Source organism: Cimex lectularius, unplaced genomic scaffold (genome assembly GCF_000648675.2).
Source record: "Cimex lectularius strain Harlan isolate CLEC.00 unplaced genomic scaffold, Clec_2.1 scaffold325, whole genome shotgun sequence".
NCBI lineage: Eukaryota > Metazoa > Arthropoda > Insecta > Hemiptera > Cimicidae > Cimex > Cimex lectularius.
The window spans coordinates 343,359-362,386 of NW_019392911.1; the positions used below are offsets into that span (position 1 = coordinate 343,359).

The 19,028-nt window shown below is 35.9% G+C and overlaps 1 protein-coding gene and 2 long non-coding RNA genes across 3 annotated transcripts in view; all 3 read left to right on the top strand.

Moving 5' to 3' along the window:
* The window catches only part of LOC106672996, a 10,799-nt gene extending 5,445 nt beyond the window's left edge, over window positions 1–5,354 (top strand). The window contains exons 3-4 of the long non-coding RNA XR_001341337.2: window positions 660–944; window positions 5,230–5,354. This is a non-coding gene — a long non-coding RNA (uncharacterized LOC106672996). The remainder of the gene's footprint in view (window positions 1–659; window positions 945–5,229) is intronic.
* A 5,434-nt stretch (window positions 5,355–10,788) lies between these two features.
* Window positions 10,789–11,263, top strand: LOC112127821. The gene is made up of 2 exons (XR_002910737.1): window positions 10,789–10,866; window positions 10,961–11,263. It is a non-coding gene; the product is annotated as an uncharacterized LOC112127821 (long non-coding RNA).
* Window positions 11,264–11,368: 105 nt separating this feature from the next.
* LOC106672988 (calcitonin gene-related peptide type 1 receptor-like) overlaps window positions 11,369–19,028 on the top strand; it is an 85,704-nt gene continuing 78,044 nt past the window's right edge. The window contains exon 1 of the mRNA XM_024229275.1: window positions 11,369–11,646. Coding sequence (XP_024085043.1) covers window positions 11,610–11,646 — 37 coding nt within the window. The 5' untranslated portion in view covers window positions 11,369–11,609. The remainder of the gene's footprint in view (window positions 11,647–19,028) is intronic.

The window sequence follows — 19,028 nt, forward strand, 5'->3', positions numbered from 1 at the left end:
TGACGGAATGTTAATCAGTAAATATAAAACGTAAGCGAATATATATATATATATATATATATATATATAAAATATATACAAACATATACAGGGTGTCGTTATTAGATGTCCTGGCTGAATTTCTCTTGAACCAATGACAATATGAAAAATATAGCAAAATAAATGGTTAATATTTTTTAGTATAGTTTCAAATTTTTTTTGGAGAAAAATAATACAGGGTACCAACTTCAAAATTTCAAATACGACCCTAAACATCCTGACACATCATTTTAAAGGATTTTCTATGCTGGAAACAATGATGCAATCGGATTGGCCAAAAAATAACAGTCGTGGTAAAAAGAAACCGGCAGAGTAATTTCGATAGGATTCGTGTGTCAGCTTCCGTACCCTGAGGGATTTTTGATACTTAAATTTCCAGAGGCTTCTCTCAACCGGATGGTGAAGCTCAACTTCTTCTTTGTGAATACCTGCAGCTTAGCAAAGTGCGCGGGTGTTTTATTATTTTCTCCTCAAAATAATAAAACGGAAGAATGAGGGTGAAATAAAATAGGAGAAACCAAAAGAGTGAAATAAAAGAGGACTACTTCCTTGATTAAAAATAAAATATATTCTTCTTAAAAATGAACAAACAAACTTAAATAAAATTTCCGAAATTTTAGATGGCCTCTATTTCTAATGTCAAACGAGTCGTTATGCGAGAAAATATAGCGGTACTCACGAATATTTTAAGAATGAGTGAGCGCCAGGAGAGATTCATACCAGGCTCAATCAAGAATCAAGACAATACTGTTCAGGGTACTTAACTGACTCTCCTGATCGGTGTAGAGGGGGTGCTATTCCTCTTGATAAGGATGACCGGTGGCCGGCTTCGTATATAACCCGGCCATAGTTGTTCACAGGATCACGCACGAGGAAGCCCCGAAGTCCGTGGCGTCGGGTGTCAGGTAAAATAAATTAGTTGGTACATTGTAATCTCGTTTGTGTGCGTAAATTAAGATATTACATATATATATATATATATATATATATATATATATAAGAATGGAGCGCGGTAGTCCATTGACTAGCTGGGACGATGCTGCGCCCGAATCGGTCTTAGGCAAGGCAACATCCATCTGCTGCATCAGGCTGCTAGGGTCGATAGGTAGGTAATACGTGTGGGGAGGAAGTAAAGCAGCCGTGGGGTTTCCTTATTGCAGGTCGGACCCAAACCCTTGGAAAATTTAAACTTTTGGTTGGTGGCTAAATTTAATATTTAATACAGGCCATAAATGAAAACTAGTAATGATGTGTCACCATGAGAAATAAAAAAAAAAAATTGGGTGTGCCAAGCCCAGGATGCCCTTAATATAGAAGGTTGACACTCATTAAACTCCTGAAAATAATTAATAAATTCTTTTCAATTAATTAATCTTTAACTGATGAATTTATATATTTAATTAACTTTTAACTGATGAATTTATAATAATTATTTGGTTTATCTCAATATAACCAATTGTAACATTTCAAAATTAAGGCGTATATAAAGCCATGAGTAGAGTTTGCTATAAGGAATACATACAACTTATTGGATATAATATTTTTAATAATTCATTTACGTTTTAGTGGTCAATTGACCAAGTTACATCTTTCAATTAATTATTCTTTCCATGTAAGGTATTGACTGAAATGAAAAAGTCAGTGTCACGAGCGGGATTCGAACCCACGATCTTAGGCTAAATACGCCACTGCTCGACAACTTGTGCTATCGTGACTTCAATCCGCTCGGACATCAACTTCCTACCTCAACCCCCACCATTTGAATTTTACCTCCTTTTTGCCACTTTTAAATTTTTTATCTCAGCCAATACCTTACTTAAAGATTAATTAATTGAAAAGAATTTATTTGGACAATCGGACTACGAAACCTAATCGATTTAAACAAAATGTTGTATACTTCACTAAAGCTCTCTGTGGCCATTTCATTTGTCGCCGAGAATCAAATTCGAAAGTTAGGTTGAGAGGGGGAGTTGGTGTCCGTGTGGATCGAAGTCACGATAGCTCAAATGGTAGAGTAGCGGCGTATTTGGCCGAAGATCGTGGGTTAGAATCCCGCTCGTGGCACTGACTTTTTATCTCAACCAATACCCTACTTAAAGAAAAATTAATTGAAAAGAATTTATTTTGTCAATCGGACCACGAAACCTAATCGAAGAAATAATAAAATTAAAACATGGGGTATGAAAAAACAATCAACTTTTCTCGCTAAGTTCAATCATGTTTAGGGGTTTAAGGATTTTTATAATCGGGACGTGTGTGTGTGTGTTTGACATGTTACCGTAATAATTATTGATGATCTTTTGATAAGGATGATCGGTGGCCGGCTTCGTATATAACCGTGACGCGTGGGTAGGATCTAATGGCCCGATCTGTTGGCTTCCTCAGTCACCCGATTTAACTCCACTTGACTATTTTGTGGGGCCAATTAAAAAACAGTGTCTGTGCCAGTTGAAGAACTGAGACAAAGGAAAGAAAATTCTTGTCATTCCCTTCACCTCCCCTGACTCTTTCTGAGCACCGGTGCAGAGTGGTTAAAAAGAGCAAATCTTTGCAACTTTAAGCAAGACTGGCAATTCAAACATGAAATGTGATTAATAAATGTCAAACCAAATGATTTTTTTTTCAAACTTTTGCTATAACTTTGTCATTTTTGACCAATTTAATAATCCAATTGCACCATTGTTTTCAGCGTAAGAAATCCTTTAAAATGATATGTCAGGATGTAGAGAGTCGTATTTGAAATTTTGAAGTAGAACTGGGTCTGATGAACCCTGCTTAATTTTTATCCCAAAAAAGGAAAAACCGAAATAAGACTAAAATATATTAAACACGTATTTTTTATAGCGTCATTGGGTGAAGAGAAATTCAGCCGGACCATCTAAAAAGAACACCCTATATTTCAACCTTAGGCTTAATAAAAGGTATATATTTTTTGGGTCCAAAAGTTGATATCTATTTATTAAAAGCTACATTTTACGTACAAGTACAAAAACTCCTAGAAAGCGAAAGAGTTTTTCTATATTGTATTTTATTACATTAACTCGGCTCGGTATATACATATTTAGTAAAAATACAGAAAATTATCTAATCTGATTTATTAAAAATCTCCGACTTTTACCTATTCCGTTTGAAAATAGGCGTTGTTTACGATTTAAACATTGTATTGCTTCACTAGTACGACTTTAATCTTTTGTTTCAATTAAACCCTCCAATAAACGCTGCGTGCCTCGTAATAAGCTGTCCGTGTTTTGGTAAAATTTACTTTTTAAGTTTGGCTTCACGGTCACTGATGGAGTTTCCAAAACTCAATCCAGACCCCTTTTTTACGCTTAAAAAAACCCTGAATGCATTGTAATACGGATCTTGAAGGAAGGGCAGAATTGTTGTTTGCCTACATTCTTGTGCCCGTCTAACTAGTTAATTAGGCAGATTCCTTTCTCCTTATGGCGAAAGCTATCTGGCGAACAGACAAATAATACAATCAGATTACAGTGCCAAATAAGAGACTTGCAATGCAATGTTGACAAAGAGACGAAAAAAAAATTACTAAAAGATGAAATACTGTGAAACCTATAAAAGGATTTAACAAACCTTTCTATGAGCTTAATAGGGTTGGGTTTAAAAGAACTAAGCATTTACCTTTACCAAAGTTTTGCAAATTGAAACAACGTTGAGCTGCTACAAACCTCTTGAAAAGTCGACCGACCAACAACACTTACATCCAGCCTCTCAAAAATGTACGAAAGGATAGTTAAGCCCCGATTGGATTGGGTAGTTGACAAACAGAATTTCAACATCGATTCCGGAAAAAAATACATGCGATAATCTAGCAACTTTTGTAACGGACTGTCGCCATAGCACAGTTATTAAACATAAAGTAACTAAGTAAAATAAAAAACATATTAAACATAATAAAACTCATTTCAACTACACATACGCATCAATCTCATATTTACAACATAGTTTGCTCTTCTAAGAGGTAATCGTGTAAATATTTTTATTTTTAAAATATTCCAAAAATTGCATTGTAGAAATTGGAATCCCCAAAGTCATAATAAGAGCCGCCAACAATCTGGTGAAATACTGAACATTTCATCTAGCAATGGACGAATTGGATATTCTCCAAGATACAATATATACGTATATATATGGGACTCCCCCAAGGAGGAGTTTTAAGTCCCTAATTATTTTCTATCTACACGACTTCTCTTAAGAATTTGCAATTTGCACTTAAGAAGGTAGAAGTAAAAAATCCCAATTCGGGGATGACATCGACATTACACGGTTAGCGAGACTGTCCAATAAAATTTTGAGTGCCTATCACAAACCGCTAACAAATTCCATAGATGGAATACAGAACTGGGTTTTGAAATATGGTAAAATGAGGGTCAATGTTCAGCCATGTTCCTCTCTCGTCAGTATAAGATCACCCCACCAGAGGATATAAGGACTGGTTCCTACAACATTCACTCTTCAAACACAAAAAGTTTTTAGGGTTAGTTATCGACCAAAAGTTCCTGTGGAAATCCCACATGGAATATGTGTTGGGAAAATGCGAAAAAGAACTAAAGGTAATACGAAGCATCGTTAAAGTGAAATACGGCGCCCAACCCAGTATCTGCCTTATGACCTATCGAGCGCTTATAGAATCCCAACATTTTCACCAATGGCGAGGAGGGAGTTCAGCTGATACAGCTGACTTATGACATATGGCACTCGATATGTTTCATTCAGATGGAGGTTTTGGGCTAATAAAACTCAATTCAACTACACATACGGATCAATCTCATATTTACAATATAGTTTGCTCTTCTAGGAGGCATTCGTGTAAATGTTTTTATTTTTAAATTGGTTGAATTCAGAATGGTTAATCCGCGTTAAATTAATGATCTTTGAAAATCGATTCTTATGTCTATCGACTTGCCATCAGAGTAACAGCACCTTTGAATTTATTAACACTAAATTGCCTTTGACCTTGACTGATTCATACTCTTCAAAAAACGTGATCCAGGCGCTTTATTAGAGCTTAGCCCGCCCCCTGATACATGGATTTCCACGATCCTCTTTTCCAATAAATTATACTTAATGATAAAAATATAAAACGATTTTATTTTTAAATTTTGTACAATAACTTTAACTGAATTGTGTTGTTTTTAACTATATTTCTTTAATATCATGCCATTGTTCAAGAAGTAGCAATCCCCTGCGATCAAAAGAACCAGGCGAACTACAGACGAAACAGCAGCAAAAATTTGCCCTGTACGAGATACATTTGAAAACCAGAGTCGCTTCTGAGGATATGCATGCATTGTCAACATACCCATAGTTACACTTAAACTTTAAATTACATTTTTTTATACATTTAAATATCAATTTGTGTACCAAGTTTCCTGAAGCTATCATTGTTTCAAGGTTAAATGTATATCCATTATATTTAGTGGTCTATTGACCAAATTATTTCTTTCAATTAATTAATCATTTTATGTAAGGTTTTGGTTGAAATGAAAAAGTTAGTGCCACGAGCTGGATTCGAACCCACGACCTTGCCGCCCACGAATATGCCGCTGCTCTACCACTTGAAAAGCACGTACAAACATAAAAACCTTACATAAAATTCACTATTTTTCGTGGTCCGCTTGACCAATTAATACAATTGAGTTAATTAAAGTTTTAGGTTGAGATAAAAAAGTCAGTGTCACGAGCGGGATTCGAACCCACGACCTTCGGCTTGATACGCCGCTACTCTACCACTTCAGCTATCGTGACTTCGATCCCCTCGGGCACTAACTTCCCATCTCAACCTCACCTACGAATTTTCCCTCCTTTTTGTCATTTTTCAATTATTATTGAATAATTTGTATCAATTGGTCAAGCGGACCACGAAAAATAGTGAATTTAATGGATTAAAATGAAGTATACTTCACTAATACTCCATTTCAATACCATTTCATTGTCGCCGAGAATCAAATCGATTACAGGACATTTGAAAAATGACAAAAAGGAGGGAAAATTCAAAAGGTGCGGTTGAGATGGGAAGTTAGTTCCCGAGAGGATCGAAGTCACGATAGCTCAAGTGGTAGAGTAGCGGCGTATCAAGCCGAAGGTCGTGGGTTCGAATCCCGCTCGGGACACTGACTTTTTTATCTCAACCTAAAACTTTAATTAACTTACTTACATAAAATGATTAATTTTTAAATAAGATCGAAGCCTAAAGTTACGCTTTCTTACTTTTCGAAGTAACTCTTAAAATTTATGTTTCTAAGTCACGATGAGAAGTTAAGACACTATTCTTTGTGAACAATAAATTATATACTGCTCCTGATTTGATTAAAGTATAATTAATTGGAATGATAAAATATTTTTTAATTTAAATAAGTCAAACCGTAGTAAGGCACTTTTACAACTAGCTAACAGTCGAAATGTATGAAGTAATTTTATTTGCTACTATCACCACTGATCATAAATAATGAGATTACCTTTTTTTTCTTTTATTGTATATTACGACTACCTGCATTTTGGTATCTAGTAATAATGTATGAATAAATATTAAGAAAAACAAGAATGGAGAAACTACCCACCGGTACCACCCATCTACTCCTATAGATTACCTTAATCGTAACTGTCTTGATATGGCAAATTTAAATTCTTGTCATAGCTAATGTTAGCTGTCGTCATCATGTCTTACTATAATAATCCCAGTACTAAGCTTTAATAAGCAGATCTTAGAATTCCAACATTGTTCAACTACGTTAAATGTATAGTCATTGACGTTATTTTCAAAAACTTCTGCCAGAGGTCTAGTTTCCGGAGATTCCTCGCAATTGAAAAGCAAATGTTTTAATCTTCTCTGTTTTATTTTGTAAAGGTAGATGTTTTGCGGGAAGGGGTCAAGAATTATCTAGGCCCAATTAACTCCCCAAACTGTAGAAACATAAAACGCTACGGCCTTCTTTTAAACGTAACAGGGTTAAAAGAAAGGCCGGTACGCCAGATTTGGATAGATTAGCAAATTTATTAAATGTAACAATGAAGAAATGAAAATTAAAAGGGCACTTTTAAATGAAATACAGAAAATAAATGGAAAGCTTTCTAAAATGATAAAGAATCTTATTGCTATGATATGTAGTACGCTGGTGATGCATGAGGACTGCCGTGACGTCACGGGAGGTGTATGATCCTATAGATGAAACGGCCTGTAACCCGGAGGTTACGGACCCACTGGTGACGTCTTTCGTCTCACCTGCGAAGCTGCACCGCCGCTCGATGTTGGCACGGTGCGTCGTTCCAGCCCTCCGAACGCTGCCACTCGCTTCCGTTACTCCTCTCACCACGAGTTAAGATCCTCGACGAATATCGCAACTCGCCACGACTAATTGACACGAGGGATATCACGATCGACAGCCACGATTAATGGACGACACGACTTCCTGGTAACCGTTCACGAGTTCAGCTGCCGGCAGCTACGCACACGAGCGACGCAAAACAACAACGACTGGACTGTTTTTTTCCTTCACTGGAAGGTTCCAACCGGCTCCGGGTGCGACACCCGCCTGGGACGTTGCATTGGTACTCAATGATAATGTTGATAATGATAGTTCGGATCTTTACTGCGATCCAAAAAGAAGACCAAACAAAATTCAGAAGTAACTTGACTAAAGTAAAAGTCACTGTGGCCTCTTACCCAACAGAAAACCACGTTCTCGCGTTGTCGGCTGAAATCAAAAATTCTTTTAATAATTTCGCAAAGTAGATAGCCCAACTTTGAGTTGTTGCTAAAACTTTGAATATACTGTATAGCACTTTTGCTCTCGGACATAATACAAACCTTGGTGACTGATAATTTCGAAATATATTCAAGAGGTTTTTCGATGGCAAACAATTTGGTAGTAAAAATATTTTAAATCTAGAATTCTGTTTCAAGGTTATCAATTTAGCTATATAGAGAGCACTGGAGAGGGACCAGGACGTGGCCCGAAGTGCCTTAGCAACAGAAATATATTGCATAAAAATAAATTGGTGTGTCTAGTTAAAAAAATAACTAACATTGTAGATTTAAAAGATGTTATTTTTGGGCCAAGGATATCTGAAACAGATCTTAATATCCAATTATTTTCTTGTTCACGCTGCTACATTTATTTTCTAGTACAATGTCATCATTTGTAAAAGACATGTACTTATTCCTGACAAATAATTTGAAGTTCAAAACTTATTCGACGCCTACTTAAAAAGCTGTTTTCGTACATTTTATTTCACCTTCTCCACACTCTTTCACGCCTATCTAGAGATCTTAGAGCAAATCTACACTCATCTGTAAAAAGTACAGCAGACCAATCGTCCAAACATCACCAATAGCTGTGTTCGTGAGCAAATTGGAGCCGTTCAACTCTGTGGTTTCTGATCAATTATGGTCCTCTTAAGGGGCAAAAAGTCATTAGTCCAAACTCGTTTTATCTTCTTCGAGCAGTGCGTTCAGAAATTTGGACACATAGAACTTTCTGGACCAGTTGAATCGATTGAACTACAATAAGATGCCGGTTTCGCAAACTTCTCAAAGTACAAAAACGGTCATCCTGTAGTTCTGTAACCCTAGGGCATCCAGAACTGGTTCAGAACTGGCATACTTGATGGAACGTCCATCATCAATAACTACCACGTCATGCGCAACATCCACAGCACTAAGTAGCATTTTTAAGTTTAAAAACTGAAATTAAGAAAACAAAGATTAAAACTAAACAGTTTATTGCTTCAGAATTCAAATGAGACTGAATAAACATTTTAAATTCTGTAAAAAGTAAACAGCGAAAAATCCTTTATCCTTGTTTGGGATTAAGGATTAAGTGCGTTTTCTTTTAATTGATTTCCAATTTAAAACATAGTATAAACAAATATTATTGGTAAGAAAAATGGCAAAAAGGAGGGAAAATTCAAAAGGTGGGGTTGCAATGGGCAGTTAGTGTCCGAGTGGATCGAAGTCACGATAGGTCAAGTGGTTAGATCAGCGGCGTATTGAGCCGAAGGTCATGGGTTCGAATCCTGCTCATGACACTGACTTTTTTATCTCAACTAAAAACCTTAATTAATTGAGAGAATTGGTAAGANTCTTCTTGAATTTGTTTCTTGATTCTTCCTTCTTGAAGGTGGGATAATAGGTCATTATATAATATATAAAATATTTTTATGTATGTTGTTGATTCACCAACGTTCGACAGTTAATAAATTGAATTCACTCGGAGCATTTTTTTCAGTTCTGATGGTTCGGCTTAAACCATGTTCCCACAAACTTGTGATCTGTCGTGGTCTGTCCTATTCCGACCGCCAGACGTTCTCATGGTGCTGAAAGGTGGCTTGGGGAATCTCGATCGGTTGTTACCGTTGCGTAAATGTTTTTAATTAAGTCATTTTGCATCCGTCGAGCCCAGGCCTTTGATGTTTGAAGTATTTACGGGCAAAACACGGGAAAAGCTATGCTACCTCGAGCTATGTCGAGTAGTAACGATTCTGTACGTTTCCACAGCGTGAGGTATGACATTCGACCAAGTTCGCCAAGTCACAAGCCGTGAGAACAAGGCTTAAAGGTCTTTGTACGGTCAGGCCACAGGATAGGTTATCGATTCTCCAACAAATGCTGCAATACTAAAGATACTGACAGCGGTAAAGAATGCTCCTTAGTTACTCTTACTACATTTTTGTTTATTGAGTGTTAGCACATCCATATCAGAATTCTAAAGACTCGGGAGATTCAGGAATTCTAAGTGGTCGCTGCCTGACTGAAAAAACAGCACAGAAAATGGATGCCACAAATTCCTGGCCTATATTTTTTAAAACTTGACGTATCTTATTTGTAAATTATGTGCCTTACATCGTCTTTAACCACTTTTGACACTAATAAAAACAAACCGTGAAATTTTCAGTGAAAACTAATTTTTGCGCCTATAGTGAATATGTACATATTTATACATAATATACTGATAGATAAAATAAACTCTCCACCCTTCAATTTTTAATGTATTTAGATTTATTCATATTTCAATTATTTAATCATTTTACGTAAGTTCTTGGTTGAAATGAAAAAGTCAGTGTCATTCGAACCCACGACCTTCGGCTCAATACACCGCTGCTCTAACCACTAGAGCTATCGTGACTTCGATCCACTCGGACAGTGATTCCCTTTCGAATTTTCCCTCCTTTTTTCCATTTTTCAAATATCGTGTAATCAGTATTCGATTTTATCCTTTTTTGCCGAATTCGAATCCCGCTCGTGACACTGACTTTTTCATTTCAACCAAGACCTTACGTAAAATGATTAAATAATTTGGTCAATCAAACCACCAAATATAATGGATTTATTCATATTTTTCATGTGAAAAATAGGGTTGGTTGTAAATAAGACATTTAAAAAGAAAATATTTATAACCTAATTCCAAAAAACAATTATTATTGAGTAAAAAAATTAACAAACAAATAAAAAGGTAAAAAAAAAAAACTTTTCAGTCCTCTTTAATACCGAGTATTTCCACTTCTGACACAGATCACGTCTACACAAACTAAATGAATCAAAACTCATAATGAAATAAGTTCGTTATGAAAAGTAGATGGAAACAATACTGATGGTTATTGTATATTTTGCATGCCAAAAATAAGTTCGGTTGTAAAAATAAGACTTTTAAAAAGCCATGTTTATCTAATTCTAAAAAACAGTTGTTGAGAAAAGAAGAAAAAACAACATAAAATTCAAAAACAAATAAAAATTTGATCAATGATGACCATAAAAAAAAGCTTTTAAAGAAACAAGGAAGACCGCGGAAATAATCATTATCCGTAAATCAGGTAAACAGCTGGATGAAGACAGACCATTCAGACAATTTCTCTATTAGAGGTGTTTTTAAGTTATTTTGATAATTTGCTAATGTGTATTATTAAGGAGTGAAAAATAATAACCGACCATCACCATTTGGCTTCCGACGTCAACACTACGACTGTTCAAGTGCACCGAACAACCAGAGTCATCGAAGAAATAATGTATGCTCGGCTGTACGCCTAGATAAAAGTCTGGCATGATATATATTACGTTACATCCGCAACGGCTGCTTCTGTCATTATAATAGATCCTGCAGACTCAGCAACTCTATAGACGGACCCTCTCCCACCATTTTCAAGAGAGACTGATACACGGACTCAGACTCGGAGTTGAACCGCATCTTAATCACGACCTCGTCCTAATTTTTATTTTGCAAGTTATTCACTTTTATGTAAAGTTAATAAGTTTAAGTTTTTATAATATTTTTTTAGGTTTATTTATGTAAACTTTAATAATATATAATAAATAAATCGTTTTTAAAAACGAGTGTCGTTGATTCAAATTTATAACTGGCGCAGTCAAATTGGACTAGATTCATGGGAACAGTGTACATGTTACCGCGATATACAAGACCTACCAGATCCTTTTTGATGTGAAGAAACTGTGATGTGCAACTCTGCAATCTACGTTCTGGCATTGCTCTCAGCCAGCTAGAGCCAGCGAGGACCAGCCGTTGCGACCCATCGAGCCAAGTCGACGGCCGAGAGAAAAGATGCTGTGGACACTAATCGTGGCGAGCGTCGTTTGGGGTAAGTCCCTTTGTTGATAGACTCATCCCAGATTTAGAGATGTGGCTGACTTGTAGATTAATTAAGATTCTGTGGTTTGGGTACCGTTAAGAGACGGAATTGTGTACAATAAATGTTACTGGTTTATTGAATTCGAGAACCTTACCTTCCCCTACACAAGGATAAGTAGCGACGCGCTTACTCCGATTCATCTCTTGTCGCTTAGAGAAAAGCAAGCGAATTTTGAGAGATTATTCGGCCGCCGCGCCGTCGTCCGCTTACATTTATATTAGTAATTTATTATTTATTTATTTACCAATTGATTATTTATTACCTCTGTAAATTCTGATTTATTTATTGACTATTTATTTTGTGTTTGTTAATATTGGTACATTTTTATTGATTATTTATTAATTACTTAATTATTAATTGATTGATTAAGAGGTGAGGAGCCTGGGTAGTTCCAGGGGTGCTGGGTTGGCTGGCTCGGGTTTTCTCCGGAGGGTGCTCCACATGCAAAGGGCAAATGGTCCCCGGGAATTGGGGGGATGTGGACTTTTCCAGGGGCCCCTCTGGCCATGTACGGTTTTTATCCACATCCTCCTAATGCTGCCGAAATTAAGTGTTTACCCGAATGAGAAGCGGGCGTATGTGGAGGTGCCCTTTGTGGGTGTCCCGGGTTGGTTGGCATGGTCACCAACAAAATGACATAGACTGAATGGCGGTAGGGCAGTCAAAAAAAAAAAAAAAAAAAAAAATGTTTTGCAATAGAAGTGTACGGGTAGACTGACACAGTAACTCTTGCAGAAGGAATCTGGCCAAAAGTTAAAGTTAGAAAAGTACCTCAAGGAGGGAAGGTGGATGGCGGGATTATTTGTCTTCGGGCAGAATTGTTGGTTACTCCTCTGGGACTCTGCCTATGCCTATTTATGTATCTCAAAGAAATTTTGAAACACAACAATGATTGCAGCAAGAAAACGATTGGATGCCTGAAGCGGATGGTTATATTTGAAGTATCTCTCAGGCGTGGTTATCTCTTATCAAGAGAATCTATTTATTAGCGTGTGTCTTCGGAAATCCCCTTTAAATAGAGAAAAATAAATTTTTTAATTACACGGAATTTTATTAAATTTTAAAGAAAGATTTTATGGGTTCCGGAAAATAGGAATTTTATTAACAAAAGGGGGCATAACTGTCTAATTAAGGAATTGCTTCGTTACATTAAGTCTCTACAAATACAATTACTTAAAAAAAAGATAAAAGGATTTATATATGTATATTACACAGGGCGGGCGACCAGGACCCGAGGGGTTAAAAGCCTGAGTAGGCCCGTACCCGATACCTAAAAGATCCGGGACCTGGTCGGCTCACGAGTCCTGCATGAACCTATTGGACCTATTCACAAACCCCAGGATTGTGGACCATTTTATCCTGGGGAGTGTTTTGGTTATGTCCTCTCCTTCGAAAGTATTAAATCTTTCCCTAGCATACCTATCGCATTCTGCGAGGTAGTGTCGAGCCGTTTCTTCTTTTGTTTCGCAGAAGCGGCAGAAGGGGTCTGGTAGAGTACCCATTATGAAGAGGTGTCTTCTTAAGGGGCAATGGCCCGTTAGGATACTTATCAGCCTCCTTATTCCCCTCCAAGAGTTAGAGAGTAACCATTTCGTTTCTTTAGGTTTGATTTCCTTCAGAAACTCCTTCGATTGCCTGCATCCAGGGAACATATTCCATTCCTTAAGGAATTGGTTCATGCCCCAGCTACCTATACTCTCTTTTGCTGTGCTTAAAGAGTGGGGTAATACCGGTTGTGGTCCGACAAACGCAGTATTTGATCCTTCCTTGGCCAGGCTGTCCGCCTCCTCATTGCCATAGTGACCCTTATGAGCAGGTATCCATATGAGGGTTACCCTATTCTCATACCTGGTGATAGTCCTATTAATGAGTTCAACAGTTTCCTCTACCAGTCTAGATGTTGATAGTTCTTTTTGTAATGATTTTAGACTGGCCTGACTGTCGGAAAAAAATTTAATATCTTTTCCCTTAATCTTGTTATCCATAAGTGTTCTACAGCAAAAGACCGAGGTGTTATTACCAAGAGGAGAGGAGATGCTGATCCCTAATTTAGGTATGTGTATTCCAGCACCGCTTCCCTTGTCCTTAATGAGTGAGACATCGGTGAAGCAGTCTAGGCTACGATGGTCATCATCAGACCTATAGTTATAGTCACAGGGAGTAACTACCTGAAAGTACTTTTTCGCTAAAGGTGTTTTCACCTTTTTATCGCTTACACCCAGTAGTTATAATAGGATTTAGCCAGAATAAACTAAATAGAAAATAATTGAAAATTCAAAATCCAAAGATGTACTTTAACCTTTTAAGAGTCATTGATGCTCATCACTTGAATTATATATCTTATGGGCAGCTGGTTGCTTTTAAATTTGTATACCGACTTGCTATTTTTCCACAAAATCCCAGATCCCAAGTACGATCACCGTGGATAGGAATTCTGACGAGTTTGGACGAGTTCTTCCAAACAGACAAATATTTGTCTTCCAATGAGGTCCCTTTATCAGGGAGGTGCATATCAGAACACGAACGATGTCGTCAGAACCATTCGTTCAAATGAGTTTTATTTTTCGTGCTGAATGGGATACCTCCAGCAAAGAGATATTTCCAAACCGGTGGAAATTATGCCGAAGTGTATTTGAGATGTAATGAAGCCGGCAAGAGAAGGAAATGCGCGATATTGAAAAGTTCATTAAAAAAAAAAAAATTAAAACACATTTCATCTGTCAGTCTTTTTTATTTTTTTCATTTTTCTTAGCAATTTACTTTTTTGACAAAGGCTTAATTATTAAATGTCAAAAAACGTGAAACTTTGAGTAATATATAAAAATACATACAAATCAAGTTATAAGTGGGTGGAATTTTTTGTCTGTCGGTATATATGAGTGTGGTTCAGGCAAATTTGAGTCTTCTTCTGATTTATCTGTTACCGATTTTTCTATGGTAAAATCCGAAAATTTATGTTCAGATTGTTCTAAAAAACTTTTTTTGAGTCTGGCTGAGCAACAGTGGATTACGTTACAGTGGATGCGAGTTCTGACGAGTACGTCCGAAATTCTCGTCAGAACAAGGTGGTTATATTGTGAGCGTTTTCTGAAAGTACGTTTCTGCCTCCTAGCAAATTTGACGAACTTGATAAGTTTTATTTTTTTGAAAGTCCGTTGATTAAGTTATTGCTGATAGCTGGTGAAAAAACAAAGCATGTTACCACTTACTTTCCACAAGAGCCGATAAGGGAGTGTTTCAAACTTACTGCTAGTGTTGATTTCTTGAGCAACTTTCTCCCACTTTTGTCGAGAAACATCTCTGTTGTAATAGTTTTTGTGTTCCATGTCCCAGAAATATCGATTCTCAAACAAGATTAATACAATTATCAATAACCATGGTGAAATAATCAAAACTCTCTTATCTTTTTCGACTATGTCTTGAAAAATCATTTTCGTAGGATTGAGGATGTTTATTGTATGGGTACCGTGTGAAACCCATTTCTTCTAATCGATTCTATGACTCCTTCGGTTTTAAATTTATCCTTGGCAATGATGTATGTTAGTCCTCATCAGCTATCCTTACTTTCCTTCTGCACATGATCCTTCTAGCTCTTTAATTTACTTTGTTCTATGGCTTTAGAAAATTCCCTTTCTGCAGTTATGTATTCAATTTTCATCAGGTTTCTGATGGCAGCGCCTCTGGTGCGTTGTTCTTCTAAGTTTTCTTCTATAAGCAGCTTATTTTAGAGTCATTAAATCCTTATTCGACAGCGTTTTCCTTTTAAGGTACGCTTCCTTAGAAGCTTCGTGTATTGTTTTTTTCGCAAGCTTTCAAGATCGTGTTTTTAATTACATTTGCAGTATATTCAATCTCACTTGGCGTTCCTGTGTTGAGGGAGTCTTTTTCGATGATTTGGCTCTCTGGAAGGAGACGGTAGCCTTCCCAGTCGGCATTTTTGGTGGAGAATCCTCTAACTCCTGGTATGCTGGGTAGTTTTTGCTTATTTCTATAAGGATGACTGTATGATCACTACTTGTCCAATTTTCTTTTAGTTCCCATTTGCATATATATTTAAGGAGTGAACCCTGTTTCAAGGTTTACGTGTATGTATGACTCGCCCCTTGATGTTTTGAATGTCGTGCAATCGTGTCATTGATGCAGTAGAGATTGTGGTCATCCATGAAGTCGAGCAATTTTTTTCTTTGGCGCCTGTTATTTCTTCACCCAGACTATTGCATGAACATTTGAATCGAGTGTTATTAGCATCATCTTATCTTGTAAACCATTTATTATTTTGGCCAGTTGGTCTAGATGTACTTCAATTAGGGTGGATGATTAAATTAAAATAGCAGTTTGTTACATACAAATCTATGCATCTATGATCGGTCTTCATCTGGGCACTAACCAAATTGGTTGACTTCAGTCCCCCCCAAATACGTTCCTATATGAACAACCAAAGAAAACTATTCAGAATCTTTCAAGAATATAATGAAATATCAAACGTAATATATGATCACCCAATCTATTCATCCTAACTATTTACTCTTACTAGGAAATACAGAAAGCATTCTAAATTATAGTCAATTGTACAATAAAATCAGGGAAATAGAAATAAGAGAACATTAACGATATACGTAATCCCACGTATGCTGATGTATTGAAAACACATCCATTTCAGGGATACAGATACTATCCCAATAGATTTGAGAAAAATATTACTCTTAATTTTAATTACAACAGACATAATAACTTTTAGGAAAACGGTAACTACAGGCAATATCAATCTCATATCGGGACTAACTTTTACAGATATAAAGGCTATAATTATTGGAACGAAAATGACAAAAACTATATATCGTAATTCAAATTTTAACAGACAAACCTATAACGATTCAGAACCTAGAGCACGAAAGACTATTCAATTTATAATAAAACGAGCGGATAATATAATCATACCTTTTCAAAACGTAGACGAGTTACCTTCGCGAATCAAAATTATAACGATAAATATGGACCGAGAAACAGGAATTTTGGTAATCCTATGAGGAATAGACCTCACACCAAAAATAACGAATACCAAAGAAATAACAACAAAACATTCAAACTAGAACAAACGTTTGCATCGCTCAATAAAAATATAGAACAAATCTTAAAATTACAACAATTATTCACCTCAAATAATAATATTCCATCCCCATAAATGATACCAACGCAAAAAACTAATAGAGCCGGCAGCCCCACTACCAAACCTGTAATTAAAATATATAAAATAAAGAAGTCTTTTCAGAGGATCTTCGGAAGAGGTCAAAACAGAGAAAACTTCCTTACGGTTTTCGCTGAGCTTTCGACAATCATGGCTCATAATGACTACTGTTATTAAATCTATGCCAGTATCTTTAATAATTGGGTTCAGTTTTCTAAAGGAATCAGAAATGATACGGGATGGAGTGAATAAACAAATTTCAATTTTGCATAACCCTTTAGAAATTTACAAATTGTTGACAAAAGACAAATACAATTCAAAAATGGTACACAATAAATTCACTTCACTATTGTCACAATTTTACGATACATACAACACTCCCGATGAGGAAACGTTGCCTTGAAAAAGTTCATTAGATGAACAGCGGCACGATGAAAATTCTGATTTGGTAATCCCTAAGTTTTCACACAAAAATGACTTGAAAAAATACTTTATAAATTTTCTCACGGCTTCACCGAAAAAATTGGCCAGGCCAACAATTTGTGTAAATGATTCACTTCCAATTAATCAAGCGGCATATCCACCCAATCCTATAGATTTAGAACAAATTAAAAATATCAAGATAAATTCCTTAAAGAAGATGTAATACTTCGCCTAGGTCATCACTCGCGTTTTAACTGTCAAGAAAAAATGAACCTAAAGCAATTAGTGATCAATTTCAAAAAAATAAAATTAACAAATACATCAAATTTAATGTGTGGCCTTTACCAAACATCCAGGATAATCATCCTGGACAACAATGACAATCAATTTAAGGATAGGATATAATCCTATATTTAATGATGGAGCAAAATACTTCATATTCCTAGACCTATCGCGATCAGTTTTCCAATTACCATTAGAAGAAGGATCAAAACAACTACCTATAAGATACCTTATGGATTTTTAACTTCAAAAGAGAGTCTTAGTTTAAGGTACCAAGGGTTAACGGAATATCTTGAAAACATTTTTACAGAAGTAAAATACAAATTTACTTGGAATTATTTAGACGAAATTTTAATATTTTCAAAGAATAAGGTCACAAAAACATATCATGGTCTAATTAACAATTCTTCAAATGGACCAACACTTAACCCACAAAAAGTTAATCTTTTTCAAAAAACAGTTAAATATCTCGGTCACCAAATATCCCGTACAGCCAGGCAAATAGACTCAGAGAGGATTGCAGCAATAAAAGACCTAAAACATCCAGAACACTAAAGCAAGTTTTATTATTTCAGGACTTTGTTTCTTCTTTGAGAGGTTCCTGACTTTTCTGAAGTGGCCATTCTTCTTCATAAATTGTAACAAAAGAATGCAGAATTAACCTGTGATAAAGAATGTAATGATTCTCATATAATGCTAAAAGAACCACGTTTACTAATCCACTTGTTTTAATAGCTCCAAACTTTAATAAATATTTTTATCTATATACGGAAAAATGAAAATCAAGAAATGCAAGATGTTGACAGGATCACAAAATATATACCACTTATAAAAAAGAATTATACTCGGTCGTATTAAATTTAAGACATTTCATACATTATTTAATACATAAACCACTTACGTTGCTTACAGATTGCTCTGGTTTGGCATTGCTTTTGAAGAGAGACAGATAAAAAATAAAATGTAACCCTGGAATAAAGTGAATTTCTGAATTGGATTCTTTTAAATTTGGTGTCAAGCATGTTAAAGGACAGAATAATAATGTTGCTGATTACCTGTCAAAATTTTCCAAGACTCCGACTCCCAGGACCATAAAGACTGACCATAAAATAGACGACTTTCTTGCTTTACGTCCCCTTTGTAAAATATACCTTCTCTATTTTGGCGGACTGGAAAACAAAGATTCGTTTATTACAAACAAACTGTAAGATAAAAACATCAACTATAAAGAGATAAAGGGATTAATATATTTTGTACCCCGGACTTGCCTCAAAATAAAATATTGGTCATACCTAATACATTGAAAGAGCCTATCTTTCAATAATTTCATGAAGGCCTATCTGGCACACATTTAGGCTTCTCAGAAAATCTTACCAAAATTAGTGTATTCATAATTTTGGACAATTACGTTAATTACAAGTAAAAAACACTATTTTGGTCA